This window comes from Cucumis sativus, chromosome 6 (assembly GCF_000004075.3).
Source record: "Cucumis sativus cultivar 9930 chromosome 6, Cucumber_9930_V3, whole genome shotgun sequence".
Lineage (NCBI taxonomy): Eukaryota > Viridiplantae > Streptophyta > Magnoliopsida > Cucurbitales > Cucurbitaceae > Cucumis > Cucumis sativus.
The window spans coordinates 4,391,090-4,407,588 of NC_026660.2; the positions used below are offsets into that span (position 1 = coordinate 4,391,090).

General features: G+C 36.0%; 1 protein-coding gene across 3 annotated transcripts; it reads left to right on the forward strand.

The window, feature by feature from the left end:
* Positions 1–113: 113 nt before the first annotated feature.
* Positions 114–15,746, forward strand: LOC101214796 (sterol 3-beta-glucosyltransferase UGT80B1). Of its 3 annotated transcripts, none has more exons than XM_031887472.1 (16): positions 114–388; positions 518–579; positions 1,969–2,185; positions 2,270–2,418; positions 2,514–2,756; positions 3,218–3,329; positions 4,692–4,862; positions 9,754–9,844; positions 10,778–10,835; positions 10,956–11,133; positions 12,217–12,347; positions 12,991–13,093; positions 14,335–14,411; positions 14,650–14,697; positions 14,991–15,140; positions 15,276–15,746. In XM_031887472.1, exons 4-16 carry the CDS (start codon positions 2,353–2,355, stop codon positions 15,480–15,482), a joined length of 1,635 nt encoding a protein of 544 aa, XP_031743332.1. In that variant the 5' UTR covers positions 114–388; positions 518–579; positions 1,969–2,185; positions 2,270–2,352; the 3' UTR covers positions 15,483–15,746. The 3 variants fall into 3 exon arrangements, with proteins under 3 accessions (XP_031743332.1, XP_011656634.1, XP_031743333.1); XM_011658332.2 differs by having other exon boundaries at positions 9,781–9,844; XM_031887473.1 differs by having other exon boundaries at positions 124–388; positions 1,912–2,185.
* Positions 15,747–16,499: the final 753 nt, after the last annotated feature.

Sequence of the window (16,499 nt, forward strand, 5' to 3'; positions counted from 1 at the left end):
GGGTTTAAGAGATATGATTATGGTTTATGTTAAAATTGTATGAAGTGTTGAATCTTAAAATAAAAAGAATATGGATAATGCGAAAATGAAAAAGAAAAAACAAAAAGGAACTTTCTACGAAGAAAAAGTCTTAACACAAAAATTACGAGTCCATAGGTTCAAGAGCAAACGATAAAAATTGAATCTCAAATTTCCATTCCGATTCACTTTCGCCGACATTTCAGTTTTCATTTTTCTCCTTCCAAGCACAGCGCCAACATTCAATAGTATACCCAAATTATGATTCACGTGATCCATTTCAAAGATTAATAAATTACGTCTTTCAAGTTTATTGGAACCATAATTTCAGTACCACAGACGACCCACCCAGAACGCCAGATTATCCCCCGTCGGTGCCTTCAATTTCTGTTTCTGTTTTCTGTTTTCTGTTTAATCCCTTTACCCATTCTGAATGCTGACTTTTTACGTTCAACTGGGTTACTGTGCTTAATCCCTGTTTTTGTGCTGCTTCTCGCAGTTTGTTTTCTGGGTATCTCTCTAATTCGCTGCTCTTGGGAGTTTTGATTGGCAGTGTATTGGGTTAGTTTTCTTTTCCCTTCTTATTGGTTTTCAACGTTGAAGGGACTCTTTAAATGTATTTGAACTTTGGTGTACGCTTTAGACGAAGATTGTTTGCCTTAAGTGCGAATAACCCATGTTATTCTCTTATGTTTTCAGCTCAAACTTTGCTAAATTTAATGATTTGGGACTTAGGAATGTTGCTTGAGATTTTTTGTAATGTGGGGTTCTTCTATTTGGGTCGTTCTTAAACCATATGCTGATATTGAAATTTGAAATTTGAAATTTGAGAATTGACACAATTGGGTGAAATAGAAGTGAAGAAGGGTGTGTCTGTGGCCTATGGTGTACATAGATTTTTACTTAGTAAGCATCTGGATTAAATTTTTTACTGAGTCTATATGGATGGTAGCAGATGAAACATATCCGATTCAGTTGTTATTAACTTTTGTGATCTTTGAGTTCAAGAATATTGGTTCCTTTACTTGAAGAGGTTAGTGTACAGCAATCTCAAGTTCTACTGTTCTTTATGGTTTACATGTATTTTGAGCATTGAAACTAATCACATTGGGTATTGGAACTACTGGTTTTGGAATTTCTTTTGAGTTTATATTTTATTGTTGGTTGCTTTTAGTTCATAACATTTTGATAAGTTTCCTCTTGTAAGTATAACTATAAGAAATAATTTACGTGAATTACTTGATCACTCTTTGATGAAATTAGTTTGTTATTTATACGTTGAAGTCTCAGTGTATAGTAGGAATCCTAGGTCATTAAGAGTTTTGTTATTTTTGTTTTCATTTATTACATTTATTATTATTTTTTAATGTATCTATAACTTATCTCATTTATTTTCACCGTGCTTTGTTAAGTTATAATATTCAGATGCTGAACAATTTTCATGTTAGTGTAACTGTAAATATATCAGCATCATGCTTATTCATGAAAATAATGATTATTCCGGGATTACTTGAATTTTTTTTGTTTGGCATCCAATATTTCAAACATTTTGTATAACACTTTTCTATGGTTGATCTTTTCTATCGTATCTGTTAAAATCTTAGGGCACCTGATAGCAGTAGCCGAATTTTTAATTGAACTGGTTTAAATCTCAATGTTGTGCCAAGAATTGGAACTAAATAGTTTAGGTTGGTTGTGCCTCCAAGAACTTGCTCTGTTTTTTGTCCTATGGCAACATCTTTTAGGGTTATCTCCTTTCCTCTATCTCAGTAAAAGCTTGATTTCTTATTTACAAAAAATGGTTATCTTGATATCATACTTTGATTGTCTGAGATCTGTACTTGCAAACGTTTGAAAAATGTTGCATTATTGTTATTTCTATAACTCTTGCAGTTTAGACTACTAGTTGCAATAGGTTGAGATGGAACAAAAAATGGTCATGTTTTGCAGAGTACTGCAGCATATGGAGGACACAGGCAATAGATTAATTTACTTTCACATCAGTGATAAAGAGATGCACGATAGGTCATTTACTTGATTCTCCAGAAAAGAAATCTGAATTTTCTCCACATGCAAGGAACTAACTACTCCGTTGCACTTCAATCATATTCAAATGACTGTGTAATGATCAACCATGATGTGAATAACATGTGTCCAGAAATTGGAGGTTAGATTGCTTGGAAAGCCGTTTTCATCATAATTTGAGAGTGCAAGATATCCCGTTCATGGAATTGTGTTATGGAAATTGTAGGTTAGGAAGAGTGTGCTAGTGCTTCTATCAGCAGTGGAAGAAATCTACTACCAGAGGAGGAGAACGCCACCTTTTTCAGATCCATGACAGAGTGGATAGGTACACAGAGGCCTGACCTAAAATTTGATGAATTGTCAGGGGACAAACAGGTACTTACTTGCTCTTTTATTATTCTTTCTTTTTGCTCCATGTTCCTTACTCTATATATGATTTCACTGTGATGCTTATTATTTTTGGCTGGTAGAAACAACTAGTTGCAGATCTAGTGAAGATACAACGTGATGGGACTGTAGAAGTTGATATAGAGAATGCCCCTGCTGCTTCGGAACTGTTAAAGCTTCATCCTACCTTGGAAGGGTCATCACCCATAGTTGATGACGTTGTTTCTGAGTCCAAAAAACTGATTCCAAGGTTGAAGATTGCAATACTTGTGGTTGGAACAAGAGGAGACGTGCAGCCTTTCTTAGCCATTGCAAGGAGGCTTCAGGCATGTTTGAAATATTTCACTAGTTTTCACTATTGGCACTTTATTTTATTGTCTCTCTGTTTCACTTCAGCATATACTTTTGAACTCTTGATTTGGCCATCACCCAACTGTGGTTGTATATTGATCTTGGAGATGAGAGTGAGTGTGCAGATAATTTGTTTTACTGGATTTTGTTAAAGAATATTTTCCCATCATGAAATTTTTACAATAGAGAGTTGTCCTGATTGAAAAAATGTGGTGTACTGAATTTGAGTTCTCTAGCATTGCTTCTATAGTCTATCTCATCTATTTTCAACTTTTCAGGTATTAAATAGATTTTTTTCAATCCATTTGCATTTACTAAAAGATCAAAATTATTAATAAAAACTCAATGTGGTTGATGTTCTATAGTGATTTCTTCTTCTTGCCTTTTCTTTCCTTTTTTTTGTTTACACTGTATAATTCTCTGAGCCTGCCTGCAGGAATTTGGCCATCACGTTAGGCTTGCCACTCATACTAATTTCAGCAACTTTGTGAGGTCTGCTGGTGTTAACTTTTATCCTCTGGCTGGCGATTCTCGTGAATTGGCTGAATGTAAGAAGCTCCAACCCTTGAAGACTTTGAGGACACTAACTTCATGGCACAATTTAAACGATTTACACACTTCTTTACCTGTTCTTTAGTTGGAGACTCATAGAACAAGGGATAGTTGCATCATTATTATAGAATTTATCAGATAAGCGGTTTGCAAAATTTTGGTAAATGTAAAACAAAATTTTGGTCATGTTTATTCATTAAGGGTCTTAGTATAAAATACTTTTATTGACAAGTTTATGTCTCCATCTTCTGAAAGGTTAGTGACACTTTTGAGGTGACCAATTGTGTCAGAAGGCAATCATTTAGACATTATTTAGTTCATAAAATGAAGTGCAGAATAAGATGGATTTTCGTTCTTTTTATCTGACAGAAAAGTTATGATAAAATTCACGAACATCTTAAACTACATCATGGATCACGAGAATCTATTCGTTTAGTACTTCACTACCTCTTATTGACCAGAAGTATCTTCCCCATAAGGAAATCTTCTGATCTAGCAATGTGTCAAGACTGATATTGTGGCTACTGCTCACCAGAAGCTCTTTAATTGATTTAATAATCCACGATCTTGCATTCTTGCTTAATTATGCTTGGATCTTTCTACATTTGAGTTTCATGTTGTGATTTATCATTAATGCCTTCGCCTTTATAGGCAACTGACTTTAATTTCATTGACATGATGAAATTTTCATAGACAAAAGCCAAATGACAAGAACCCTCTGCAGAACTGGTGCAAATAGTAGCAAAACCAAACGACTAACTCTTATGAAGAGTCTCCAAGAGGAGAAAATAACGTTATTGTTTTAAACTTCCCCATTGATGAACCCAACCTTGAAATAATATCCACCCCATTTTTCTCTAGTCACGCTTCTCAATAGTAACTCTAATTGCATTGAGCCACCAAATTTAGCTATCCACATTAGAGGAAACCCACTTGCAAATGGAAGTGAACAGAAACTTTCTTCTAAATGAATAAGTGATCAGTTGATTTATCTTGTCCACTAGGGCGTCTTGGTTGAATCTTGTCTCGAGCATTCAATCTCCCCAGTCCAGACAATTTTTTTTCCTAATTTTCTGAGGACAAGGATGTTCAAAATGCCTCTCTTAATCTCTTAGGTAGCTGATCTATCGCCGTAATTGGTATAGTCATTCCTATGAACTTTGATATTCTTATGGGAGTCTTGTTGAAGGAAAAAACTGTCAATACTATTATATTTCTCTAATTATACCCGATATGATTTGGTACACTCATTTGAGCTTTCTCTTCTTATCCAAAAAAATTACAGCTTACTCTCTGACTATCTTTTTATTCTCTCAGTTGCTTGTTTTGCATTAATGATTCTGTAAAATTCGTTTTAGATATGACCAGAAACAGAGGTTTCATTCCATCTGGACCGGGAGAAATATCTGTCCAAAGGAAGCATCTTAAGGTGATTATAGAGTCCACACTTCCTGCTTGCACTGAACCAGATCCAGATACTGGGATGCCTTTTAGGGCTCAGGCAATTATTGCAAATGCTCCTGCTTATGGTGAGTGATTGTAGGCAAAGTTAAGCATCTCACTTCAATGTCATTCATCAGGTGTGTTTTCCAACAGATGCTTATCAACCATTTCAAAATTTTCTTAACGTATAAAATTTTTTGTTGGAAATTAGGTCCAGGTCATTAGTATCATTTTGTTAGTTGTTATTCAACTACACTTTTATTTATTTATTTTTTAGAAAAATCTTGCTTGCAGATTTAATATGAGACACGCTATGAAAGTTTAGATAAAGTAACCATAAATTATGAGCAAAGCATCTCTTAAGATTTTAGTAGCTTTAAATAATTAACCTCTTAACTATAGTAAACGATTATTAATCAATACAATAAGATAGACAGAAATAAAAATAATCAATAAGATAAGCAGACAATTTTCCTCAATAAACTTTATTATTGAATATTCTATTCATACAATTGTTTACTAAATTATTAATTGATAGGTAGACCAGAACTTCTATTTAAGGGTTATGTTAGAGTTAGTGGGCTTAGCCCCTTGGGAGATTTGCCCTAAATATTTTTTCCTTTTTTTATCTCTTTGTACTGTTCTATTTATTCCCCCTCTTATATCTATTGTATTTTATAAAAAATAATAAGAGCAGAAATATTGTGGTTTTTCTCTCGGTACTTGGGTTTCCATGTAAGTCGGTTTTTCGTGTTTTATTGCTTTCAATATAGTATCGGAGCAAAGCAACAACGAAACCCTAGATAATAGTTTAGGAGAAACCTAAACCGAACCAAAAGCCGCTGCCGCCGCCATGGACGCTGTCGCCACCATGGAAAAATTACTCTACTAGCTTCAGAAGTCATCGACAGTTACAATGGGAGCACCCTCACCATCGTCCGTGCAGCCTAGTGACCGGAGTCTCCCTCACATCGCCTTTGTCAGGCGCGTGGGTCCACGCGCTGCCGTCCAATCATCTCACCGCCCAACCCAGTTTCTTTTATGCACCGTTGCTTGTCCAACCGTTGCACCCTTTTGGTCAGCTGAACCCAGTAACTTCGCTCCCTAAGTGGAAAACCAATCCTTGGATGTGAGCACTGCAAGAAACAAAGGACGTGCAAGAAACAATGGCACACCAAGGATCAATGTTTGAAACTCCATGGTCGTCTCTTAGGAGGTAAGAAACGTTTCTCCAATGAGAAATAGAACTCAGGGCGTGCCAATGTTAGTGAGACTGCGACACCTCTCAGTTAACTGGCCCTACTACAAGCCAGACCAACCCTCTTACTCTGAGCACCATTGCTCAGTTAGGTATGCCTAAGTCCCTTGGCTTTATTAGTGTTGATGGGAAGAATCTCTAGATTTTGGACTAGGGGGCTACAGATCACTTGACAGGTTCTTCGGAGCACTTTGTCTCTTATAAACCTGTGCCGGTAATGAGAAAATCCGGATAGCCGATGGCTCTTTAGCCCTAGTTGCTGGCAAAGGACAAATAGTTCTATCTTATGGTCTCACTCTCCATAATGTTTTGCATGTGCCTAAGCTCTCTTACAATTTGTTATCTATCAGCAAGATTACCCGCGAGCTGTACAGTAAAGCTACTTTCTTACCTGAATTTGTTTTCTTTCAGGAGTTAAGCTTCGGGAGGATGATTGCTATGTCGGGTACTTTACATCCTTGATGATGATACCTCCGGTAGTAGTCTTTAGGACTAGTTTATTGTCTTCTTATTTTAGCACTTATGAACATGACGATATGTTATGGCATTTTCGGTTGGGTCACTCGAACTTTACTTATATGAAGTATTTGTTTTCCCATCTATTTTCTAAAATTGATGTCTCCTCTCTATCGTGTGATGTGTGTATTCAGACAAAACAACATCGGGTTTCATTTCCCTCATAACTATATAAACCCACACAACCGTTTACCCTTACCTATAGTGACGTTTGAGATCCATCCAAGGTCACCTCCTTATTTAGGAAATGGTGGTTTGTAACTTTTATTGATGATCATACCCGTCTTACTTAGGTCTACCTTATCATCGATAAATCTGAGGTTTCCTTTATTTTTCAAAACTTTTATCACACCATTGAAACACAGTTCCATATAAAATTGCAATTCTTTGGAGTGATAATGGTTGAGAATTCCAAAACCATAAGCTTAGTGAGTTCTTAGTCTCCAAGGGGATTGTTCACCATAGCTCGTGCGCCTACACTCCTCAACAAAACGGGGTGGCCAAGTGGAAAAACCGTCATCTTCTAGAAGTAGCCCATTCTCTTATGCTATCTACTTCCCTTCCGTCACACCTGTGGGGAGATGCTATTCTTACAACAACTTATTTAATCAATAGAATGCCTTCTCGTATCCTCCACCTTCAGACTTCCTTAGAGTGTCTTAAAGAGTCCTACCCTTCTGCTTGTCTAATTTCTAAGGTTCCCCTTTGTGTGTTTGGGTGTACCGCATATGTCCATAACTTCGGCCCTAATCAGACCAAATTTACCACTCAGGCTCAGGCTTGTGTGTTTGTTGGGTATCCCCTTCATTAGTGCAGTTATAAATGTTTTCATCCGCCCTCCAAAAAATACTATCACTATGGATGTTACTTTCTGTGAGGATCAACCTTACTTTCCCATTATCCATCTTCAGTGGGAGAGTGTGAGTGAAGAGTCTAACTGTACCTTAGAGTTTATCGAACCTACTCCTAGTACTGTCTGACTTCGATCCTCATCCTATAGTCCTCCACAAACTTAGTCCTAAGAAAACGTATTACAAGAGGAATCTTAGGAAGGAAGTTGAGACCCCTACTAGTCAGCCAGCTCAAATCCAAGAATCTGAACCTCCTCGAGATCAAGGTATGGAACACCCTACTGAACCTTGTACTGATAATAAGATGAGTGAGAACGACAAGTCTGATGTTGCTGTTCTTGAAAATGTGGAAGAAAAGGATAGTGGTGATAAGACTGAGGTCAGAGCAGAAACCAAGAATAATGAAGCTAAACAAGGTTATATTAGGAAAACTTGATGAGTATGATCCCTCTCTATATATTCTCATTGCATCAAGAAAAGATTCCAGGTCTTGTACAAAACATCCCATTTGTAACTATGTTTCCTATGATAATCTCTCTCCACAGTTCAAAGCTTTTACAACAAACCTTGATTCTACCATAATATCGAAAAGTATCCACATTGTTTTAGAGTGTCTTGAATGGAAGAATGTTGTCATGGAAGAGATGAAGACTTTTGAAAAGAATAAAACTTGGGAGATTTGTGCCCTACCCAAGGGACACAAAACTGTGGGATCCAAATGGGTGTTCACTCTCAAATATAAAGCAGATGGAACACTTGACAGACACAAGGCAAGGTTAGTTGCAAAGGAGTTTACTCAAGCCTATGGTGTTGATTGTTCTAAAACTTTTTCTCCAGTTGCTAAGTTGAATACTGTTAGAGTTCCGCTATATATTGCTGTAAACAAAGATTGGCCTCTATACCAGCTGGATGTTAAGAATGATTTTCTGAATGAAGACCTAGTGGAAGAAGTCTACATGAGCCCCTGCCTAGATTTGAAGTCCAGTTTGGTCAACAAGTATGTAAACTACAAAAATCCCTATATGATCAGAAACGGTCACCCAGAGCATGGCTTGACAGGTTCGCTACTTTTGTCAAGTCCCAAGGGTACACTTAGAGGCATTCTAATCATATTTTATTTACAAAGGTTTCCAAAACAGGGAAGATTGTTGTTCTAATAGTGTATGTTGATTACATCGTTTTGTCTGGAGGTGATCAAGCAGAAATCAGTCAACTAAAGAAGAGAATGAGTGATGAATTTGAGATCAAGGATTTAGGAAATTTGAAATATTTCTTTGGAATGGAGGTGACTAGATCTAAAGAAGGGATCTTCGTATCTTAGAGAAAATACACTTTTGAGTTGCTGGCTTGGACAGGTATGCTGGGATGTCGTTCTGCTGACATCCCTATTGAATTTAACTGTAAACTAGAAAACTCTAGTGATTAAGTTCCAATTGATAAAGAACAATATCAGTGCCTTGTGGGAAATTGATTTACTTATCCCATACTTGTCTTGATATTTCCTTTGTGTGAGTGTTGTCGGCCAGTTTATGTAGGCTCCCTATGAAGAATACATGGAAGCTGTCAAGTTGGCAACAAAATCTTGAGATACTTGAAAACACACCTGGTAAATGGTTGATGTTGAGAAAGACAGACAGAAAAACCATTGAGGTCTATACTGACTCAGATTGCGCAAAATCTGTTGTTGATAGAAAATCTACCTCCAGTTACTGCACCTTTGTATGGTGCAATCTTGTAACTTGGAGAAGTAAGAAGCAAAGTGTTGTCGCCAGGAGCAGTGCTGAGGCCGAATACCATGCTATGAGTTTGGAAATATGTGAGAAAATTTGACTCCAGAAAGTCCTGTATGATCTTCATCAGAAGTGTAAAACACCAATAAAGCTATTATGTGATAATAAAGGCGTCATTAGTATTGCCAACAACCCAGTTTAACATGATAGAACCAAACATGTTGAGATTGATTGATATTTCATCAAAGAAAGACTTGATAGTGTGAGCATGTGCATTCCGTACATTCCTTCAAGACAACAGGTTGCTGATGTTCTCAACAAGGGCTGCTTATACCAAACTTTGACTTTGTGTTAGCAAGTTGGGTCTCATTGATATTTACGTCTCAACTTGAGGGGAGGTTAGAGTTAGTTGGCTTAGCCCATTGGGTGATTTTCCCTAAATATTTTTTCCTTTTTTTATCTCTTTGTACTATTCTATTTATTCCCTTTCTTGTACCTATTGTATTTTATACGAAAATAATAAGAACAAAAATATCGTGGTTTTTCTCCCGGTACTTGGATTTCCACGTAAGTCAGTGTTTCGTGTTTTATTGCTTTCAATAAGTTAGTTTCCAAATTTCAGGTTGTGCTTGTTTGATTTGGGTTGCAGGACATACACATGTTGCTGAAGCACTTCATGTACCGTTACATATCTTCTTTACAATGCCTTGGACGTAAGTTGATTATAATTGTCATGTCATATTGTGCTGATGTTGCTAGATTCAATTATACATTTTGGGAAAAAGATATCAGTTCTAATTTCTTTTTAAAAGAGACCACTGACCTTCCATTTAAGATCTCTCATAAGGTGTTTGGTTTGAACCATGTTCACTTTTTTTTCTTAAAATAAGAACTCAACACATTTACAAAAGCTCCCAAATAGAAAAGAGGAAGATAAGAAATCTTCCAAGCAGCCATATAGCTTACAAAATGGCACTGCACTTGACCAGACTGCAAGTTAGAACATAGTTATAAATAAATTTTGTTTGCAATGCACCAACTAGAGTCTGAGTGTCTAAAAGAATCTCAAATCTCAGGGGAGCTCCAAAGATTTTATTTGAACATTTCTCTAATTTACAATTGGAGATCGTTTTTGTATTCCTCCATTGGTGGCCATTCATTTAACAGTGAAGTTCTTGCTTAGTTTTCACAAAATATTTCTCTGTTTCTCTCATACATGTCTTCCAAAGAATAGCGAAATAGCATTTGAGGAAAGGACTTTTGAGTTTGGCTTCTATTCAGTGTTCTGGATTGCATTCTTATGAAGAACACTTGCTGTTTTACACACGTGAATTCTTATTTCTAAAATCTCTCTTTTAGATGCCTCATTATGGTAAAAAGAAAATAAGGCGTCTGTTTTGGCTGCTGATAGTGAGTCATATTTAACATGCAACCTACACAATGTAATTGACTAAGTAGTTAATATACGTCAGTCTTAGTTGCATAGGTTGGGCATCAATTCAAGCTGGGAATGGGCCAAAAGTTTAAAGAAGGAAAATGACCTATAACCTTTTAAGCTTATTAAGGTTTTCGTCTCCTACTTTTCTCAATTAACTTAATATGGATAAAATTTTTAATATCACACCTTACATTTTTTTGATATGCAGGCCAACAAATGAGTTTCCTCATCCACTGGCACGTGTACCCCAAAATACAGGCTATTGGGTATTTACTTTTGTTTGGAGTCTAAAGTTTCTTTCTCATGCAAAATTTTCTTTTCATGTGTCCGCCGTTTAGCTGATTTCACTAGTAACAATGTTCCATCACCATTATTGCATTGTCCAGCTTTCTTATATCATTGTGGAACTATTGATATGGTGGGGAATAAGGGGATCCATTAACGAGTTCAGGAGGAAGAAGTTGAATCTTCCACCAATTGCATATTTTAGTACATATCGTGGATCAATTTCTCATTTGCCCACTGCCTATATGTGGAGTCCCTCTGTTGTGCCAAAGCCAAAGGGTACGATGCAATCTCTGATTTAGTTAAATATTTTGGAGAATTATTTTTTTATTGATCTTTGCTTTTATATGATTTACTGTATTAGCTAACACTGATATGGTGGTATCACCTATTGAATATTCATTAATGGTTGTTTAGTTAGTAATTGGATGTAAGGGTGTTCACATTTTGATTCGATTTGGAAATATACCTAACTGAACCATTTGCTTGGTCCAAACCGAGACACAAATATTTTGTTCAGTTTTTGGTTTTATATGTATATGGTTCGTTTTGGTTTGGGGTTATATATATTATACATAGACAGCTTAGTAAAAATCCTGAGATTTCTGTTTGGTTTGGTCGTTTTAGTGCGCACCCTAAATTGTATGGATGATCATGTCTCACGGGCAAAGCTATTAGGAGAGAGGTCAATTGAAATTTTGGCAAAGTGGTCATACGTTCTTCTCTAATTGCTGGCTGATGTTTTTTGAACAATTTGGTTAACTCTCTGGAGAAGTGAGGTAGGAAGAAAAACCTTGGACTCTGTCGTAGGTGCCGCTACTGGGGTTGATTTCTCTCAATCATTGCACAATGCTGTGGGTTTTATTATTATGACTTGGTATTTATAGCAATTAGATGATCAAATTTTCTACTGGTATGCTACTAATCATATTTACATTTGTAGTCTGAAGAGAACAGATTGAACTCATATTGATTAGAGCCCAATAGGCAGTACTGAGGAACAATAAGATTATTAAAGAAAGAGACGATTAGAGCTTGGCTAGGAAGGATTATCTGGTCGAGGTGTTCAAAATTAATGTTTGCTTTAACTTCTAAACTAGGTTTCTTTTTGTATTCTACTCTCAATATAGAGTAGAAAACTTAGATATAATAGTTTAGTAACCATTATTCATGTGACTTTTTCATTGGTTTTGGAAATCGAACTTCTACTTTTGCTCACCTTTTATTTTAATAGTTTATGATACCTTACGTCACTGCCAACTCTGATTTTCTACCTATATTCTTAATTCGCCTTGCTTGGAGTTTGTGAATACTTGTAATTATGTTTTATACATATGGTTTATTGGTGTAACTTTTTTGCAGATTGGGGGCCTCTAGTAGATGTTGTTGGATATTGTTTCCTGGACCGTGGATTCAAGTATCAACCTGAAGAATTGGTCCTCAAGTGGATTAAAAAAGGAACAAAACCCATATATGTAGGATTCGGGAGTATGGTATGGTGACCTCAGCATAATATGTATTTGTAACATTTTTGGTCAAAATGTCAAATGTCATACATTCCATTTTATGTTCAATCATTGGATAGGATCCTTGGTTGTAAGTATACGATTTTAAAATTTCTGATAAAAGTTGTAGGGCATCATTAAAAATTAAGGTTCTGATAAAAGTTGTAGGGCATCATTAAAAATTAAGGGTTGTTGCAAATATAACAATCATGTCCAAAGTATTAGCAGATAGTATACAAAGCAAAAGAATTTGCAAACATAACAAAATTTAGATTTAGCTTTTAGATTCTATCAGTGATAGGCTATATTGCTATAGAGTCTATTAGCAATGGAGTCTATCACTAACAGGAATCTTTTGTCAACGGTAGAGTTTATCATTAATAGATTATGCTATATTTGTCATTTTTAATGTTGTTATAGACCTAATTATTATCCCTAATAAGACTTCCTATTGCAATTACCCTATAAATTATAGCTATTCTAATCCACTAGGCGTTAGCTTAAACTTTTGAATCTAATAGTGACTTAACTCTTCTTAATTACTATTCAATGAGCCCATTGACTTTTATTTAATATTTCTCAAGTGTGTGAACCTTTGGTATTTATTGGACTTTTCTTTTTGCTTGATCAGCCTCTTGCCGAGCCTCAGAGAACAACTCATATCATATTGGAGGCCTTAAAGGATACAGGGCAAAGAGGAATACTTGACCGGGGTTTGGGAGGCCTAGGCAATTGTGCGTATACTCTTCCCTTTTGTTTTTATAAATGTTCCAATCAGTGGTTTTATTCTATTATCTCTTCACTGCTTTTAGTTAATACAGAAACTCTAGCTATCTTTTTCTTTGACACCACAAGCTATTGATTTCATAATAATTGTCAATGGTGTTGGTTTAGACTGCTGCTCTAGCAAGAATACATTACATTACTTGCGTATCTCTTTCTTTCAAACACAAACAATTATTCTTGCGACACTGGAGAGACCCATTATTCTTAGTATTGTGATAGACAATAGACATTTATAGCATTGTTGGTTCTTGAAGGGGGAACTGGAAAGGAAGGGGGAGGATGCAGTAGGTCATGAGTACCACTCATGGAGACAAGATAGCTCACTCCCTGGTTCCACTCTCTTGAAGAAATTGAAAATGGCTATTCTAGGCGAATATGCTTTAAGCATGGCACTCTGGTCTTTACAAGGCATGTCATTCACCTTCATTATTAAAATTTGGGGAGTGAAATGGATAAAATGCATATCAAATATAGATTGAAACACAAAACTCAGGCAAATGTACCACTCAAGCATAGTGTTAGAATAAATTCTACAACTATGTTACATGTTGGGTGTCCTTTTCTTCCTCACACAAGTGAAAAAAGTTGTAAATTCTGTAACTACTCTTTTGTTTATTTTTTCATTTAGTATGAATGAGAAAGTTGGATTAAGAGATATTTTACTGATTGGAAAAGCTGGCATCTTGGTGAATCAGGACTGGAAGTACGGAGGAGCAGGATCATCACTTAAGACTTGAATTGTAACCTACAAGTTAGAAATTAAACAAATAAATAAATAAAGGAAGAACAATTACACAGCTCGTCAACATACTGTAGAATCATGGCAAGTGATTTGAAAAGTGATGGCATAATATTTAGACAATTTCATGATGAGAAATCTGAAATATTTAAGTTCGTTGATGCTGATATGCTCAACTAAAAAGATGTTGATTTTGTTCGTCTTATTTATGTTATGCCTAAATTTATTTCTTGTACTTGTCAATAGCGAGAATATCTCCATGCTGTGTTGCCCTAACAAAGTTACAATGTGATAAGTATTGTTGATGAATGATGATGCAACAAAAACTAATAAGAATCTTCCAGATTTGAACTGCTGATATTATTCTGATGCTATTAACTTTGTTGAGTTTGGGGGTTGTAGCTATGCAGTTTAGAGAGAGAAGTTCCTGAATAGCACTGTGTTGTACAGGTACAGAACTTCCTGAAGATGTACTCCTTATACAAGACTGTCCTCATGATTGGTTATTTCGTCATTGTTCAGCTGTGGTGAGTACTGCCTTACTTTCTAAAACGCCATCCATGAAGCAGACTCCAAAGGCTTAACCTTTTCACCATTCTGTCATGCTCTGTTCACTTCCCTAAATTACACTGCTCACAAACCACCCTCAATATACATTATTTTTGGAGGATAGGCTATCACCAAATGCTTTAAAATATGATATCTTAAGGAATTTTGTATTCAAGCATTTTGAGTCATCTGTTTTATGTTATATCTGGGCTGCAGGTTCATCATGGTGGTGCTGGAACTACAAGCACAGGACTTAGAGCTGGGGTAAGAAGTGTCCTGATGATTTAAGTTTTGACTTCTGATGTTTCCACTTTCCTTGCTGTCAAAGAATATGGTTTAACTAGGTTTAGTATTATTTCCTTAATACCAAAATGTTGTAGGATCAGACGGGTTGTCTAGTGAAATTAGTCTAAGTGTGCTTAAATTGACCTTGACATTCATGGTTATCCAAAAAAAAAAAAAAACTAGGTTTAGTGTTAACAAGGCAGCTGATAGATGTGGAAACTGTTTTATAATGTATATTTTCTTCTGTTGTAATTTTGAAATTTGAAATCCAGTGCCCAACGACCATAGTACCATTCTTCGGAGATCAATTTTTCTGGGGTGAGACAACTCATCAGAAAGGCCTTGGACTTGCACCGATTCCTATATCTCAGCTAAACCCCACGAATCTGTCGAATGCGATTAATTTTATGCTCCAACCTGAGGTGGGATCATTGATAACGATTATTATTACAATTAAAAGTTGCATGTTGTGTTCTTGTTTTCTTTTTGTTAATGTTAGAATGGAATGTTCAATTTTGTAAAACATATTAAATCTTAGTGAGAGTCTAATGACTCAGGTTAAACGTCGAGCAACCGAAATAGCAAAAATTATCGATAGCGAGGATGGTGTTGTGGCAGCTGTTAATGCATTTCATCATCATTTACCTTCAGAGCTGCCTCTTCCACCTGCATCTGAAGAGGATGAAGACTTTGCGAACCCTCTGCAATGGTTGCTTCTAAAAGTGGAAAAGTGGTGCTGCGTTCCTTGTGGTCTTAGGCTTTGATCTCCACTGCCATTTGAAGTTTAGGTACAACAATGTATTCTTTTCATTCTTAGCCTTTTTTGTATTTCATTCATTCAAATATCTAATTAATAAAACTTGTTTGATGAAAAATAAAACATCATATTCTTGTAGTATTGTCTTCTCAGTGGTAGTTCAGAATAAGCAAAAGGTAGAAAGTTTGGTATTTAGTGAAATAGTATTCTTTGACAAGCACTTGGAATTCTCAAAATATAGATGAAGTACATAAACTGATTGTAGCTAGAAGGCCTATAGTTATTCTATTGCAAAGATCTCTTTACTTCTCAAGGAGCAAGACCTTCAGGCTGAATGGATGGTGGAAATGAAGTTGATGGTGGTGTTGGATGATTGATACCAGTAGTATCACAATAGATCGCTAGAACGTTAGCTTCATCTGCTGTATATCCCAACGAGCCGAGTAACGCTGGCCAACACTTATGTTGGATGATTTTGACCGATTGACAACACTTAGGACTTAAGTTAATCTTTCCGTTGAGAAAGAATGTGATAATTTCACTGCTACATGCTTCGAGTTGAAACAACGAACCCCAACAGTCTGATGCATTGCTTTCTAAGTTCAACCGTGTCGCCAGGCTTACTTCAGGGTTTGGCCTAGACTCAACCATGTATGAGAAGGCAAAAATTAGAAGGCATGTGAGAATTAAGAGCTTTGAAAGGTAAGCCATTTTGTTTTTTCTTTGAAGAAGCTAAGTAATGGATGACAAGGACTAAATTTCTGTGTGTTGCCATGGATTGTATGAAGCTTTTATATAGGGGGATGGAGATTTTGTTTATTTTGTGTAACATATAAATGGAAAAATGAACAGATTTTATTTAATTATGAAGTGAAGTTAATGAGTTTATGTAACTCACCATGAAGTCGTGCCCTTAATTATCTTTAACTTCTAATTAACTCTATCAGTCACAATCATTTTCTTTGCAGTTTCTTTTCCTTTTTCCTTTGAGCTTCCCAACCTTTCAAGTTTCAATTTCTCAACC

Bases quoted from the DNA above. Each gene is read 5' to 3' on its own strand.
- LOC101214796 (XM_031887472.1), top strand. From the start codon at position 2,353: ATGACAGAGTGGATAGGTACACAGAGGCCTGACCTAAAATTTGATGAA. The intron at 3,330-4,691 runs GTAAGAAGCTCC...AATTCGTTTTAG, and splicing joins TTCTCGTGAATTGGCTGAAT to ATATGACCAGAAACAGAGGT. The intron at 12,348-12,990 runs GTATGGTGACCT...TTGCTTGATCAG, and splicing joins ATGTAGGATTCGGGAGTATG to CCTCTTGCCGAGCCTCAGAG.